The 15,768-nt window shown below is 38.7% G+C and overlaps 1 protein-coding gene across 7 annotated transcripts in view; it reads left to right on the forward strand.

Moving 5' to 3' along the window:
• The window catches only part of ago4 (argonaute RISC component 4), a 49,657-nt gene extending 34,925 nt beyond the window's left edge, over positions 1-14,732 (forward strand). For 4 of the 7 annotated variants that reach the window (XM_055018217.1, XM_055018219.1, XM_055018220.1 and 1 more), the window contains exons 14-20: positions 3,411-3,582; positions 4,618-4,680; positions 4,910-5,053; positions 5,922-6,056; positions 6,141-6,242; positions 8,588-8,787; positions 10,752-14,732. In XM_055018217.1, the coding sequence (XP_054874192.1) occupies positions 3,411-3,582; positions 4,618-4,680; positions 4,910-5,053; positions 5,922-6,056; positions 6,141-6,242; positions 8,588-8,787; positions 10,752-10,860 (925 nt within the window). In that variant the 3' untranslated portion in view covers positions 10,861-14,732. The remainder of the gene's footprint in view (positions 1-3,410; positions 3,583-4,617; positions 4,681-4,909; positions 5,054-5,921; positions 6,057-6,140; positions 6,243-8,587; positions 8,788-10,751) is intronic. The other 3 variants (XM_055018221.1, XM_055018222.1, XM_055018223.1) reach the window with 1 other exon arrangement.
• Positions 14,733-15,768: the final 1,036 nt, after the last annotated feature.

Consider the following 15,768-nt stretch of genomic DNA (forward strand, 5'->3'; position numbering starts at 1 on the left):
GAGTAATAATATAAATAGTAAATACATAAAATAAATAAGATAATAAGGGGAAATGAGGAATAAATTCTTGTTAAATTAAAATGAAGAAAAAAAAAGTAATGCAATTTGAAAATCCGCCCAACAATAAAAATAAAAGATTAAAAAAAATCACAAATTATGTTCATGTTGCATTCCTCATAAGGGAAAAGAACAATAATATTAATAGTAATTGTAAATGTATAAAATAAATGAGTAAATAAAGGTTAAAAAAATTGAAAAAATTAAATGAATAAAATTAAATAATGAATTTAAAATTAATGATAAAAAATACAATTTACAAATCAGTCAAGCAATAAAAAAGCACAAATATAAATAAATATGGAACAAATAAAGGATAAATATAACAAATTATGCTCGTTACATTCTTCATAAGGAAAAAGAACAATATTAATAGTAAATACATAAAATAAAAACGCTAATAAGGGAAAATAAAGAGTAAAAAACTAAAATTAAATGCATAAAATTATATAAAAAAATTGTAATTAATAATAAAAAATTAGGCAATTTGAAAATCTGTCAAAATTAAAAAAAGACAGACGGGTCCTAATGTCACCAGAAACTGCATATTAAAGAACAGGATGTGACAAAAGATGCATTCAAGGACCGTCGGAAAGTTAAAAAGCAGACATTTCTTTCAGTTTCTACAGTTTACTTCCCCTTTATTTTCAAATACTTACAATCAACACTGTCCAAAAGGGAAAAATAAATTCCTGCCGTCCCACTAAAGGATGAATTTCTCCCTTTGATTGAATCGTTGAATCTATTTTATTTTGGCAAATATTTAATTGAGATTTTGATGAAATGTCACATATTTTTTTTGGTGTGTTTTTTGAGCATGATTGTTCGGGAAAAACTAACTCAGACAGATATGAGTTAGAAACACATCAAGCTGATTCATATCTAAAAAAAATATCAGAACGAAGCAAAGAAAGACAGAGAAATGAATTATTTCACTTTTTTCTGTCTCTTTGTACGTTTACTGAGCTTGAGATTGCGATGTTTCATCGGTTGTTTGATCCAAAAAAAAAACCCAAAACAAAACTCACAGGTCTGTGATGAGTTCAAGGAACGTAGGAAAGTTAAAAAGCAGACAATTCTCTTCGTTCAAACAGTTTATTTCACCTTTATTTTCAAACACTTATAGGTAATCAACACTGTCAAAAAAGAAAAACATGCTAGGCGATGAATTTCTCCCCATATGATTGAATCACTGAAATCTATTTAATTTTTGATTGAAATTTTGATGAAATATCCCCTTTCTTTGTTTTTGTTTTTTGAGCGTGATTGTTGGAGAATACTAATTCAGATAGATATGAGTTAAAAACACGTCAAGCTAATTCAGATCTAAAAAAAAATGTCAAAACGAAGCAAAGAAAGAAAAAAGTGAATTATTTGTTTTTTTCTACATTTACTGAGCTTGAGATTGGGATGTTTCATCGGTTGTTTGATCCAAAAAAAAAACCCCAAAATAAAACTCACAGGCCCATGATGAGTTCAAGGACCATAGGAAAGTTAAAAAACAGACAATTTTCTTGTTTCAAACAGTTTATTTCACCTTTGTTTTCAAATACTTGTAGAGGATCAACACTGTCACAAAGAAAAAAACAAATGTGCTAGGCGATGAATTTCTCCCCATATGATTGAATCACTGAAATTTATTTAATTTGTAATTCAGGTTTTGATTAAATATCCATATTTTTACTTTTGTGTTTTTTGAGTGTGGTTGTTGGATAAAAACTAACTCAGATATAATAATAATAATAATAAATTTTATTTATAAAGCGCTTTTCCAAAAACTCAAAGACGCTGTACATAAAATACAATAAGATAAAACAAAACTGTTAATTAAAATCAATAGATAGTAAAACAAGTTCAAGATAAAATACAGAATCACTTAAGGAAAGCAGATCTAAAAAGGTGAGTCTTTAAAAGGATAAAAGATATGAGTTAAAAACATGTCAAAGTGATTCAGATCTAAACAAATATCAAAACGAAGCAAAGAAAAACAGGAAAAAAGTGAATTATTTCATGTTTTTGCCTTTTTTTCTTCATTTACTGAGCTTGAGATTGGGATGTTTCATTGGTTGTTTGATTCCCTCCTCAAAAAGGCAGACAATTCTTTCAGTTTAAACAGTTTATTTCACCTTTATTTTCAAATACAGTCAGAAAAGTAATAAAAATTGCTGGGTGATGAATTTCTCCCTGTATGATTGAATAACTGAAATCTATTTCAAATTTTTGAATGATATTTTGTTGTAATATCCAGATTTTTTAATTTTTTTGCGTTTTGAGCACGATTGTTGGGTAGAAACTAATTCAGACAGATAAGAGCTGAAAGCACGTTTAACCCTGATGTTGTCCTGCAGGTCAAATTGACCCGTTTTAAAGTTTGAAAACGTGGAAAAAAAATATTTTCACAGTGAAACTTCTGATGTCCACATTTTTAACATTTTTGGGAAATCTTTGAACATTTTTTGGTGGGAAAAAAAGAAATGTTAAAAATGTTTCTTAAGAACATTCACAAAAAAAAACCAACCAAAATCCAGCGAATTTTGCTGGATTTTGGTTGATTTTTTGTGAATGATCTTAAAGAAAATATTAGAAGTTTTACTGATATATATGGAATCACTTTAGATATTTTTAGGATTTTTTTGGAAGATTTTTACTCATTTTTTGAAAATATTTACAAGAATTTTCTTGCCAAATTTGGGGTATTTTTTTAAAAATAAAATTTTTAGGGAAATTTTTAAGGAATTATTGAAATTTCCTTCCTGAAGGTTTTGCAAATTTTCAGAAATTTGGGGGATTTCTTTGCTGAACTTTTGGATTTTTTTCAGACAAGGAAACAGTATTTTTTGGTGCCCGTAAATGAGGACAACAGGAGGGTTAAGGTGATTCATATCTCAAAAAATGTCAAAACGAAGCAAAGAAACAGGAAGAAAAGTGAATTATTTCATGTTTCTTGCCTTTTTTTCTTCATTTACTGAGCTTGAGATTGGGATGTGTCATCGGTTGTTTGATCCCCAAAAAAACCCCCCAAAAAACTCACCGGTCTGTGATGAGATCAAGGACCATAGGAAAGTTGAAAATCAAGCAAACATTGATGAAGTTTTGACAGACGATATGAAAACCAACTTATGGTAGAAATCTCAATAAGGATTCTGCCATTTCTCCACTGAGATGCAGATGAGGCTGGAATTGTCTCTTGTCTTTGAACACATCGTTTCCTATAAACTCGCTGTTTATTCTGAGTGGTTTTGAAATCCTGAGGAGTTACACTTTAATATCTTCCGGTTCGAGCGTCATTAGGATCGTTTTAAAGCAGGATTCAGCTCCTCGTTGTTCTGATTGTCTGTTATTTCTGTTTTTAGGCCTTCGGTGTTCCAGCAGCCTGTCATCTTCCTCGGTGCTGACGTCACACATCCTCCGGCAGGCGACGGGAAGAAGCCATCGATTGCGGCGGTAGTCGGCAGCATGGACGGACATCCCAGCAGATACTGTGCAACCGTCAGAGTCCAGACGTCTCGGCAGGACATGTCGCAGGTAGAGACGTCTCAAAATACAATCTGTTCCTCAGAATCAGCTGGTTCCTAGGTTTATTTATGAGTCCATGCAGAGTTTTACCTTCAAAATATGAACATTTCCAGAGTTACACTTCCTCTTTGGGCAACATTTAACCCTCCTGTTGTCCTCATTTACGGGCACAAAAAAAAAAACGTTTCCTTGTCTGAAAAAAATCCAAAAATTCAGCAAAAAAAAAATCCCCAAATTTATAAAAATTTGCAAAAATCTTCAGGAAGAGAATTCCAATAATTCCTTAAGAGTTTCCCTTAAAAGTTTTATTTTTAAAAAAAAATCCCCAAATTTGGCAAGAAATAAAAATTAAAAAAAATAAATAAATAAATAAAAAATTGAAATTCTAAATTTTTTCAAAAAATGAATGAAAATCTTCCAAAAAAAATCCTAAAAATATCTAAAGTGATTCCATATATATCAGTAAAAATTCTAATATTTTCTTTAAGAACACTTTAAGAAATTCGCTGGATTTTGGTTGATTTTTTTGTGAATGTTCTTAAACATTTTTTAAACATTTCTTTTTTCCACCAAAAATGTTGAAAATGTGGACGTCAGAAGTTTCACTGTAAAAATATTTTTTTTCCACATTTTCAAACTTTAAAACGGGTCAATTTGACCCGCAGGACGACACGAGGGTTAAAATTATTTTTCATTTTGGAAAGGCTTGGGACTCTTTCTGCAGCATTTCTGTTGAAACTGAGCTAATTTAAAACGTTTTTAGAACAAGTTTTGGTCAAGCTTTTAGTCATTCTGGATGAAAAGAGTCTTTAAGGAATATTTCTGCTCATTTTAGGTAAATTCTGAGTAATTTTGGTCACTTTTTGAGTGATTTTGACAAACGCTGGAGTTGTAAATTCTTTTTAATGACGAAAACTTGGAATGTATTGAGGATAAGTTTTATGTAACTTAAACAATTTGTGTTAATTTTAGGCAAACAGTGTTTTTGTGGTCATTTAAAATCTCCATCCATCCATTATCTATACACCGCTTAATCCTCATTAGGGTCATGGGGGGCTGGAGTCTATCCCAGCTGATTCAGGGCGAAGGCAGGGGACACCTGGACAGGTAACGGTCTATCATAGGTTCACCTGGACAGGTAACAGTCTAACTCAGGGCTACATATACACTACCAGACAAAACTTTGGACACTTAGACTTAACTTGGGCTGAATTTCCCAATAATTCAGTCAGTTTTAGTCTCAAATTTACAGACGTGGGTTTAAAGCAGATTTTACTGAGTTTAACTTGATTCCTCTGTTGTTAAACTCTTAATCTGATGTGTTTTGTGTTTCCAGGAGCAGCTCTTCAGTCAGGAGGTCATCCAGGATCTGACCAACATGGTCCGAGAGCTGCTCATCCAGTTCTACAAGTCGACTCGCTTCAAGCCAACACGAATCATCTACTATCGAGGCGGCGTCTCCGAGGGACAGATGAAGCAGGTGAGAGGCTGGAAGTCATTTTACAACTTATTTCTGTCGTAAACGACCACAAAGAGACACAAAATGACCACAAAGAGACACGAAACAACTGCAAAGAGACAAAAAACAACCGCAAAGAGCCACAGACGCAAAACGACCGCAGACACAGACGCAAAACGACCGCAAAGAGACGCAAAACGACAGCAAAGAGACGCAAAACGACCGCAAAGAGACGCAAAACGACCGCAAAGAGACGCAAAACGACCGCAGAGACACAACACGACCGCAAAGAGACACAACACGACCGCAAAGAGACACAGATGCAAAATGACTGCAAAGAGACGCAAAACGACCGCAAAGAGACGCAAAACAACTGCAAAGAGAGACAGACGCAAAACGACCGCAGACACAGACGCAAAACGACCGCAAAGAGACACAGACGCAAAACGACCGCAGACACAGACGCAAAACGACCGCAGAGACGCAAAACGACCGCAGAGACGCAAAACGACTGCAAAGAGACAGAGACGCAAAACAACTGCAAAGAGACGCAAAACAACTGCAAAGAGACGCAAAACAACTGCAAAGAGACGCAAAATGAGTGCAAAGAGACACAGACGCAAAACGAGTGCAAAGAGACACAAAACGACTACAAAGAGACACAAAACAACCACATAAAATACTACACAGTGTATTTGGTCTCTAAACGTTCAAATTTTTAGCTTTAATTTGTTTTTTCTTAAAGATGAAGTCGCACAGTTGAACGTTAACAATCCAACAGTTTTACTGGTTTTTAGTGTCATGCTCTGATAAAAAGTGTAGTTTAGACGTTCTTTAGACATTTTATTTTAAACATTTCCGTGTAGTTGACGTGTTTGCTGTGCTTCAGGTGGCGTGGCCGGAGCTGATCGCCATCAGGAAGGCCTGCATCAGTCTGGAGGAGGACTACCGGCCAGGAATCACCTACATCGTGGTCCAGAAGCGTCACCACACCCGTCTGTTCTGCTCCGATAAAGCCGAGAGGGTCAGGAGGAGTTCTGTCTTTCACAATCACTGCTTTCTGTTGGTTTTTATGGTCCAACGCTGATGATACTCCCACTGGTTCCAGGTTGGGAAGAGCGGTAACGTTCCAGCTGGCACCACGGTGGACAGCACCATCACTCACCCGTCCGAGTTCGACTTCTACCTGTGCAGCCATGCTGGGATTCAGGTGAGTTCACTAAAACGCACCTTTAACTGTAGTTAGTTTACAGTTTGGTGAGAAATCTGTCTCTGTTGCAGCTTTCTGCAGCTATTTGGCACATTTACTGACAATAAAACACTAAATAACGGTTGTATTTAATAATGAAAATAATAAATAAAAATGCAAATACATTAAATAATATCAATGAATAGTGGTTTAATCGTTAGAACAACTGAGCGTTAATATTTTTGGTCACTATTAGAGATATATTTACGCATCACATTTGCCACAAAATCAGCTTCGTACATCGAGTACCAGAAGATTCTAGGTCATTTTGAACATGTGAGCTCAATATTAAAGCTAGAATGTGCCCAAATTTCACCTAAAATTCAACTTTTTGTACAAGTACTTGTAGTTTTAATGGTATATTCCACCCAAACAGTACTTTCTAACTCAAAAATTATAGTTTTAATGGTTTGTTCCTACCAAAATACTACTTCCTGTCAAAGTACTTACAGTTTCTAAAGTCTTATTCCACCTAAAATACTACCTGCTGTCCAGGTACTTCTAGTTTTAATGGTGTATTCCATCCAAACAGTCCTTTCTAACTAAAAAAAAATACGGTTTTAAAGGTTTATTCCTCCCAAAATACTACCTGATGTCCAGGCATTTACAGTTTTAAAGTTATTTTTCACCCAAATGGTATTTTGTAACTTGCAAGTTGTGGTTTTAAAGGTTTATTCAGCCCAAAATAATATTTCTGTACAGGTACTTTTAGTTGTAAAAGGTTAATTTCATCCAAATAGTACTTTCTGACTAACAAGTTATGCCTTAAAAGATTTATTTCACACAAAATACTACTCTCTGTCCACATACTTACAGTTTCTAAAGACTTATTCCATCCAAAATACTACCTGCTGTCCAGCTACTTCTAGTTTTAATGGTATAGTCCATCCAAACAGTACTTTCTCACTAAAAAAATATGGTTTTAAAGGTTTATCCCTCCAAAAATACCTATCAGATTCCTACCAAGATGCTACCAGCTGTCCAGGTATTTGCAGTTTTAAAGTTTTTTTTCACCCAAATAGTATTTTCTAACTAACAAGTTATCGTTTTAAAGGTTTATTTCTCCCAAAATACTATTTTCTAACCAGGTATTTACAGTTTTAAAGTTTTTTTTCACCCACATAGTATTTTCTAACTAGTAGGTTATTGTTTTAAAGGTTTAGTCTTCCCACAATACAACTTTATGCCCAGATATGTCTAGTTTTACAGATATATTTTACCCAAAAAGTACTTAAATTCCACCTAAAATGCTGTTTTCTGTCCAGGTACTTCTAGTTTTAATGGTTTATTCCACCCAAATAGCACTGTCTAAGAAATTATGGTCTTAAAGGTTTATTTCTCCCATAATACTACTTCCTGTCAAAGTGCTTAGAGTTTCTAAAGACATATGCCATCCAAAATTCTACCTGATGTCCAGGTTTTAAAGGTGAACAGTACTTTCTGAAGAATGTGTTATGGTATTAAAGGTTTATTCTTCTCAAAATACTACTTTCTGTCCAAGTACTTACAGTTTCTAAAGGTTTATTCCACCCAAATAGTACTTTCTGACCAACAAGTTATTGTTTCTAAAGGTTTTATTCAGCCCAAAGTACAAATTTCTGACCAGGTACTTTCAGTTTCTAATGGTATATTCCACCCAAACAATACTTTATGACTAACAAATTATGGTTGTAAAGGTTGATTCCTCCCAAAATACTATTTCTTGTCCAAGTACTTGCAGTTTCTAAAGGTTTATTCCAACCAAATAGTACTTTCTGACGAATAAGTTGTGGTTTTAAAGATTTTTCCATCCAAAATACTGCCTGCTGTCCCGATACTTAAAGGTTTATTTCACCCAAATACTATTTTATAACCAGTAAGTTGTGGTTTTAAAAGTGTATTCCACCCAAATAGCACCTTTAACCAACAACTTATGGTTTTAAAGGTTTATTCTTCCCAAAATACAACTTTGTGCCCAGATATGTCTAGTTGTATAGGGATACTTTACCCAAACAGTACTTTCTAACTGGAAAAAAAGTGGTTTTGAAGATTTTTTTTTTCCACCCAAAGTTCTAATTTCTTGTCTTGGTTATTATAGTTTCTAAAGGTTTATTCTGTCCAAATATTACTTTCTAATAAGTTATGGCTTTAAAGATAAATTCCACCTGGTTTAAAGGGTTATTCCACCTAAAACATGCTTTCTGTAGGTCAGTTTAACTTGGTAAGAGTTGTCTACTTAGCAGATCAGATGAAGGTTGTTTTGTGTCACCAGGTGATGTATTTATTAAATAGTTAATATGTAATATTTACCTCTTCCTCCCCCTCAGGGAACCAGCCGTCCCTCCCACTACCACGTCCTGTGGGATGATAACTGTTTCACGGCCGATGAGCTGCAGCTCCTCACCTACCAGCTGTGCCACACCTACGTCCGCTGCACGCGCTCAGTGTCCATCCCAGCGCCGGCCTACTACGCCCGGCTGGTGGCCTTCAGAGCCCGGTACCACCTGGTGGACAAAGACCACGACAGGTGAGGTGGCGCTGCACAAGTCCGGGTCATTTTAATGAAATGTAATGAGACAGAGGGTTTAAAATGCTTCTGGCTTCTGGTGGAGGCAGAAGGTCACTGTTACCTATCAGAGCAACCCAAAAACCCGCTGATGGATACCAGCGGCGAGGGAAACCATCAGGCTGAAGAAGGAGACTTTTCAGGCCTGGTTGGCTCGGGGGTCTCCTGAAGCAGCTGACAGGTACCAGTTGGCCTAAAGGGCTGCAGCAGTTGTAAAAGCTAAAACTCAGATGTGGGAGGAGTTTGGAGAGGCTATGGAGAAGGACTTTGGGTTGGGTCTGGACATTGTTGGACTGTCTTGTCTGACATGTCTCTACAATGTGGCATGGGCATCGGGTACGGTACCTGTGGAGTGGCAGACCGGGGTGGTGGTTCCCATTTTCTAAAAGAGGGACCGGAGAGTGTTCCAACTACCGGGGTATCACACTTCTCAGCCTGTCCGGGAAAGTTTACGCTAGGGTGCTGGAAGGGAGGCTCCGACCGATTGTTGAATCTCGGATGCAGGAGGCCCCATGTAGATTCCATCCTAATCGTGGAACGGTGGATCAGATCTTTACTCTTGTGGAGCTGCTGAGGGGGTCATGGGAGTTGGACCTGCCAGTCTACATGTGTTTTGTGGATCTGGAGAAGGCCTACGACCGTCTCCCCTGAGGGGTTCTGTGGGGGGTACTGTGGGAGTATGGGGTACTGTGGGAGTACGGGGGTACTGAGGGAGTATGGGGGTACTGAGGGAGTATGGGGTACTGAGGGAGTATGGGGGTACTGAGGGAGTATGGGGGTACTGAGGGAGTATGGGGGTACTGAGGGAGTATGGGGCACTGAGGGAGTATGGGGTACTAGGCTCTGTGATACGAGTCATTGGGTCCCTGTACAACCAAAGTGAGAGCTGTGTCTCATTTCCAGTGGGTCTTGGACTCCTCCAGGGCTCTCCCTTGTCTCTGATCCTGTTCGTGGTCTTCATGAACAGGATCTCAAGGATCAGCTGGGGTGAGGAGGGTGTCTGGTTTGGGAACCTCAGGATCTCATCTCTGCTTTTTGCAGATGATGTGGTTCTGTTGGTTCCTCAGACCTTCAGCAGCACTAGAGCGGCTTGCAGCCGAGTGTGAAGTGGTGGGGATGTGGATCAGAACCTCCAAGTCCGAGGCCATGGTTCTCTGATGGAAACGGGCGGATTTTTCCCTCTGGGTTCGGGGGGGAGTTGCTTCCCCAAGTGACGGAGTTCAAGTATCTCAGAATCTTGTTCAGGAGTGATGGGAAAATGGAGTTGGAGATGGATAGGAGGATTGGTGCAGCGTCAGGAGTAATGAAGGCGTTGTACTGAACTGTTGTGGTGAAGAGGGAGCTGAGCCTCAAGGAGAAGCTCTCAGTTTACCATCCATCTACGTTCCAACCCTCACCAATGGTCATGAGCTCTGGATAGTGACCCAAAGAATGAGATCGTGGATCCAAGCATCTGAAATGAGCTTCCTCCGTATGGTGGCTGGACTCAGCCTTAGAGGTAGAGGGAGAAGCTCAGACATCCAGAGGGAGCTCGGAGTAGAGCTGCTGATCCTTCACCTCTAAAGGAACCAGTTGAGGTGGTTTGGACATCTGATTCAGATCCTCCATGGACACTTCCTCTGGAGGTTTTCTGAACATGTCCTCCTGGGAGGAGACCCCGGGGTAGATCCAGAACTCACTGGAGGGATTATGTATCTCATCTGGCTTGGGAACGTCTCGGGATCCCCCAGGAAGAGCTGGAAGGTGTTGCTGGGATGAGGAATGTCTGGAATGACCTGCTTCATCTGCTGCCTCCACGACCCCGGATAAGAGGAAGAAGATGGATGGATGGATGGATGGATGATGGATGGATGGATGGATGGATGATAGATGGGTTATTTTATGGTAAATATTTCCTGTAAACCCGTCTTTTCTCTGTGTTCCAGCGCTGAAGGCAGCCATGTTTCAGGCCAGAGTAACGGCCGGGACCCCCAGGCGCTGGCGAAGGCGGTTCAGATCCACTATGACACCCAGCACACCATGTACTTCGCCTGAGCTCCACCTGTGGATCCACGTCCTGTTCCCCCTTTTCTTTCTCCTCATCTTTCTCTCCTCGTAGTCTGTCTCTTTCTCTTCTGAATCTGCACCAAAGCGGCTCGTTGAGGGAAGAAAACCAGCTGACGGTTGGGGTAAAACCAGCTGACGGTTGGGGTAAAACCAGCTTCCCTTCGTGGAACCACCTCCAGCCGGCGTTCCCGGCCGAGCCGCCGTCTTCAACCAGCAAATCCAGCACTGCGAAGCCGCCATGGTTTCCGCTGCACAGAAAAAAGAAAAAGAAAAAAAAAACTAAAGAAAGAAACCATGAAAAAACAAAAACAAACCACACACGAGTTGAGCCATTGTTTTAGCGTTTGTTTTTGTTTTTTCCTCTCTGAATGTGGTGTTTGTGATACACTGAGCTCCAGCTCTCAGCTAAGCAGGACTCTTATCTACTTTTACCTCAACGCCCATCGGGCTAAATCTGTCACAAGGTCTGGGGTTTATCGGGTGGTGGGGAGGGACTCTTAGAGACGGAGGGGAGTCGACCTTTTCAGAATGATATATATACATATATATATATTTTTCCTTTTTATGAACGTGTGTTTTAACTTTTTCTCCTTTTTCGGTCTTTTACAAGCGAGGTGACCTGGGTGTCCATGCCCATTGCGACTTTCCTCCCATCTTAGCAACGTGTGTGTGATCTCTGTATATACATGTACTGTTGTATGAGAGTGTGTGTGTATGTGTGTGTGTGTGTGTTTCATGGCAGGCCACTGAATTGTAAAGGGAAATCATGGAGATAACTGCTGTAAATGCCTCAGATTTGTTGTTTTTATATTCACACGTACAGTACATATAAGCATATATTTACATCTATAGAGCAACTTTGAGACATATGACAAAAAACAGGCCCGACGAGGCCAGTGTGGGTATTTCCTAGCAGCCCTGGATCGCTTTGTCGCCTGAAATGCGTCGGATTATGAGGAAAATCGACTAATCAGCTGCGTTTGAGTCAGTGGAGTGAGTCCAGGTCTGAGTGTAGCAGTAGCTGTACCCGTGGTCCGGCCGGCCGAAGGCATTAATCACAGTTTTATCAGCGATCTTAATTTCCTTTGGACCTGATTATATGAAAGATTATATGGACGACACTGCTGGACATTTCTTCTTTTTTTAAAAATAGTTTCAAGGGCCGGAAACCGACATAGTTTTTTCTTTGATTGTTTTTTTTCGCTAATATTTGGTCAATTCATTGCACTGACCCGGGACGCTAGGCAAGCAACAGAGGGCACTCTCAATCTCTCTTTACCTTTATGCATTTATACATACGAATCGACGGATCAGATTTGTAAAAGTTTAATATAAGATGTTTTGTGGTTATCTTTAAAAAAAAAAGAACAAAAAAAACACAAAGCGTTGTTTAGGATCTAGTAGTTTACCATCGATGTTGTCGTTGTTGTCAATGTTGTTGCTATTGTGATGAAATTTTACGGTTCGGCAGCAGAAGCCAGTTTTATTCTGGTTACTAGTTTGGGAATAGATTCGGTTGTTGAGCTGCAGGTTCGAGGGTTCGGAGGTTTTATTTGTAGCATCCTGGCGAACAGTGGCAGCAGTGGGATTGAGGCTCCGTGTAGCGTCTGGTTGGATCAAACATTACGCAGATGATGTATTATACATTTCTAATACTGTTCATGAAAAGTCCGATTAGCTCACATTTGATGGGGTATTTTTACCGATGTGGCTAAAAGACGCAACTCTTCTTGAGAAATGCATCCGATAATCACATTTGATCCGGTCAGAGAAGCATTTTTCCATTTTTTCTTTTGTAAATAAGCTGAAAATAATGGGAAAAAACACAACCAGGAGTTTTAAAGGCTCCAATTCTCAGTGTTTCTCAGCCGAAGAGTTTAGTCGTTTTGTCCGTTAACGAGTTTTTAGAGGAAAAACTGCTGCGTTGATTCATGAGTTTATCGCACTATTTTTCTGATTCTTTCCGTCTTTGGTTCATTATTTTCAGTGTATTTATATAAAAGAAGAAACGCAAAACGCTTCTCAAAGACTTGATTTTTTTTTTCCTATAGTTGCGTCATTTTGCAACGTTGGTGAAAAAACAAACAGTAAATGTGAGATAATCTGACTTTCCATGATCAATATTAGAAACATATAATCCGACATCATCTGCTTAACGTTTGATTCAAGCAGGTGCCACCCGGAGCCTCAAACCCACCGCTGCTTGGTTTGTTTTCGATCGGACAATCAGGAAGTGCGATCAAGATCAGATTGAGGGATTTGTTTTTAAGAAAAAGTAAAAAGCAGTTTGCAATAGGCAATGAGTTGAATTTTTAGACTTTTTAAACAACGGTTTCTATTACTCTCTGTGTGTATTGAAGTATACCCATCTTACTATTTAACGGCGTTTGTTTCATATTTTTATGCGTTTTTAACACTGGATTGAATTGACAGTAAGCATCAGCACTGCCCTCGGACCCCCTGCTGGAGAGGAAGGGGCGGGGTTACGTCGGCGTGCACGCCTCCTCAGGGCGGGGCCGCTCAGCAGACGAACCCTTTTGTAATAAACCACCGGTAAAGCAGCAGGTTTACTATGAATGAGTTCGAGCGCCTTCCTGCGGACGGCGTGGGCGTCGGCGGTGGCGGTGGGCATGGCAGGGGGTGTGTCCAGGCACTGCATGCAATACTTAGTTTAAAGATCAGCTTTTTAAAAACGTGCACTAGTTCTACCGAGCCGAGCGGGCTCTTCGATTCAGCATCCACAAGGCGAATATTTAATCCGATGAGCAATATCAGCCCCGTTTTTCCTAAAATATGGAACAGCAAAGCTATAATTCTTCTCATCGTGGTCGTTGTTGTGCGTCCGTACTTTTTTTTAATCTCGTACTTTTTCAGTTAATTTTATTTGCTCGTATCAATCAGTGGGAATGTGCATTTGGTGGAATAGTTGTGTAGATTTTCTTTCTCGTAGACTTTGCTCGCCTGCATGCCGGAGTATTGTCCTTTCAAAATAGAAGTTTAAAAAAAAACTTTTTGGAATCATATTTATTATGAGAAAATATAAACACTTTTTTCTTTTCGGGTAAATATTTATGGATTTTAGTGGGACTGTTTTAGGCTAGCAATATGTTGTCGGTCTCTCAGATGTATCTTATTCCTACACCGGTGATGTGGAGGTCGTGTTCGGCGGCAGCGGAGTCGTTCTTTAGCGTCGTGTTCGAATCCAAACGAGGTACTTTGTTCAAACGTTGGACCCGTTAAAGAGCGACGCCTCCGCCGCCTCCCGGCCGGTTGGTTACCGTAGCGAGCGTCCGTTTCCGTCTCCTTGTTTCCTGGTTTATGTACCCGCGGCCGCCCTCCCGTTTCCATGGCAACTCCTTTGGCGCCCCCCGGGTGGAGGCGGTCTCCACGGCGACGATGACGGAGCAGGATTACCTCTTTTTAACCTTTTTAAAGTCGACAAAAAACTAAAAAGCTCCATAACTGTTTGTGCCCCGATAGACAGAGAGCATGAATTATTTTGAATTCCTCTCACTTTGATATCTCGTTCTATCTCGACGGATTTGTTATTCTGTGTTTCGTCGTGTTTTCAGTTCCCTTCTCCTCCTCAGTTCCTGTTTCTGTTGTTTAGCTCTGGTTCTGTTCCTTTCTTCTGTGATCGTCTCATAGCAATAGAACCACAGAACTGGCCCCATCTGGCTCTGACGGAGGAACCTTTGTGATTGGTTGCGGGGCTCGTTGAGGCTCCGCCCTCAGCAGACCGCCATTCACTCGCTGTTATTGCTATTATGTGACATGTTCAATACATTTTTTTTTAGCCTGCAGGGAATTCTTGTGTTAATGTGCAAAGTAATAAATTGGTATTTTATGCCTAAAACGAAGCTGCGTTTTCTCCTCTTTTATATTCTACACATTAAAGCTCATCTCTCTTTTATATTCTACTGATTAAATCATCTCTGCACTAAAGTTAAATATTTAGACGTTATTTTTCCATGAAATTATTCCGTCTGGACCAAGTTTAAGACCTTTAACATAGTTAAACACAGAATACCAGCAGTCACATGGATCAGACCAAAACAATCAGAAGAATAAAAACACTAGAAATAAATAGATTTATATGAATATATACAGATATAGATGGAAATAAGTGCAAAAAACATCTATATATACGAGGCGAAGAGTAAACAGGATCATGGAGTCTGATAAATTTAGTTTTTATGATCTGTTTATATAGTTTTTCTTTTTGAGGGAAATTAAAGAATTTGGTGACAGTTTGGCCGCAGGAGTTCCTAAAATAAATAGTAAATCCTTAATCCTGGAGGATTCTAATATTCAACAACTATAAGAACAACTCCTGCAAAATATCTAGAAAATATTTTAGCTGATTTAAATGTAGTAAAACTTCAGAAAAAACCTGATTACTATTTGTAAAAATGTTTTGACGTCAATATTATTTCCAGTTTTCATTCTCCATGGGAATTTTTTATTTGATTTTTGTAATTAAAAAAAAATCTTTAAAATAATAAAGATTAATCAATTTTCAGAATTAGTGTTTTAAATAAAGGCAAATATCTGTAAAATAATATTTTAACTGATTGAAAAAGGAAGAAATTCTGCTTTTTTTTTTTTTACAATCAAATGTTGTTAAACTAATTCCAAGATCAGTCCCTGAAGTTTATTATGTCTGAAATTCAGGAAATATTAAATTAGTTTGTTTTTTACTTTCATGTCGGTTCATGGTGGAAATAATTAAAATCCTGAATCTGTTCATCAAATGTCTCATAGTTTAAATAAACATCACATGGACACGATAATACAGTAAAAAACAAAACCTCTGTTGTGTCTTGAGAGAGCTGCAGCTGTTCATTATTCAGTCACTAGGTGGCGTTCTTCACCAGAACACCTGATCTTACATTA

Source organism: Amphiprion ocellaris, chromosome 15 (genome assembly GCF_022539595.1).
Source record: "Amphiprion ocellaris isolate individual 3 ecotype Okinawa chromosome 15, ASM2253959v1, whole genome shotgun sequence".
Taxonomy (NCBI): Eukaryota; Metazoa; Chordata; class Actinopteri; family Pomacentridae; genus Amphiprion; species Amphiprion ocellaris.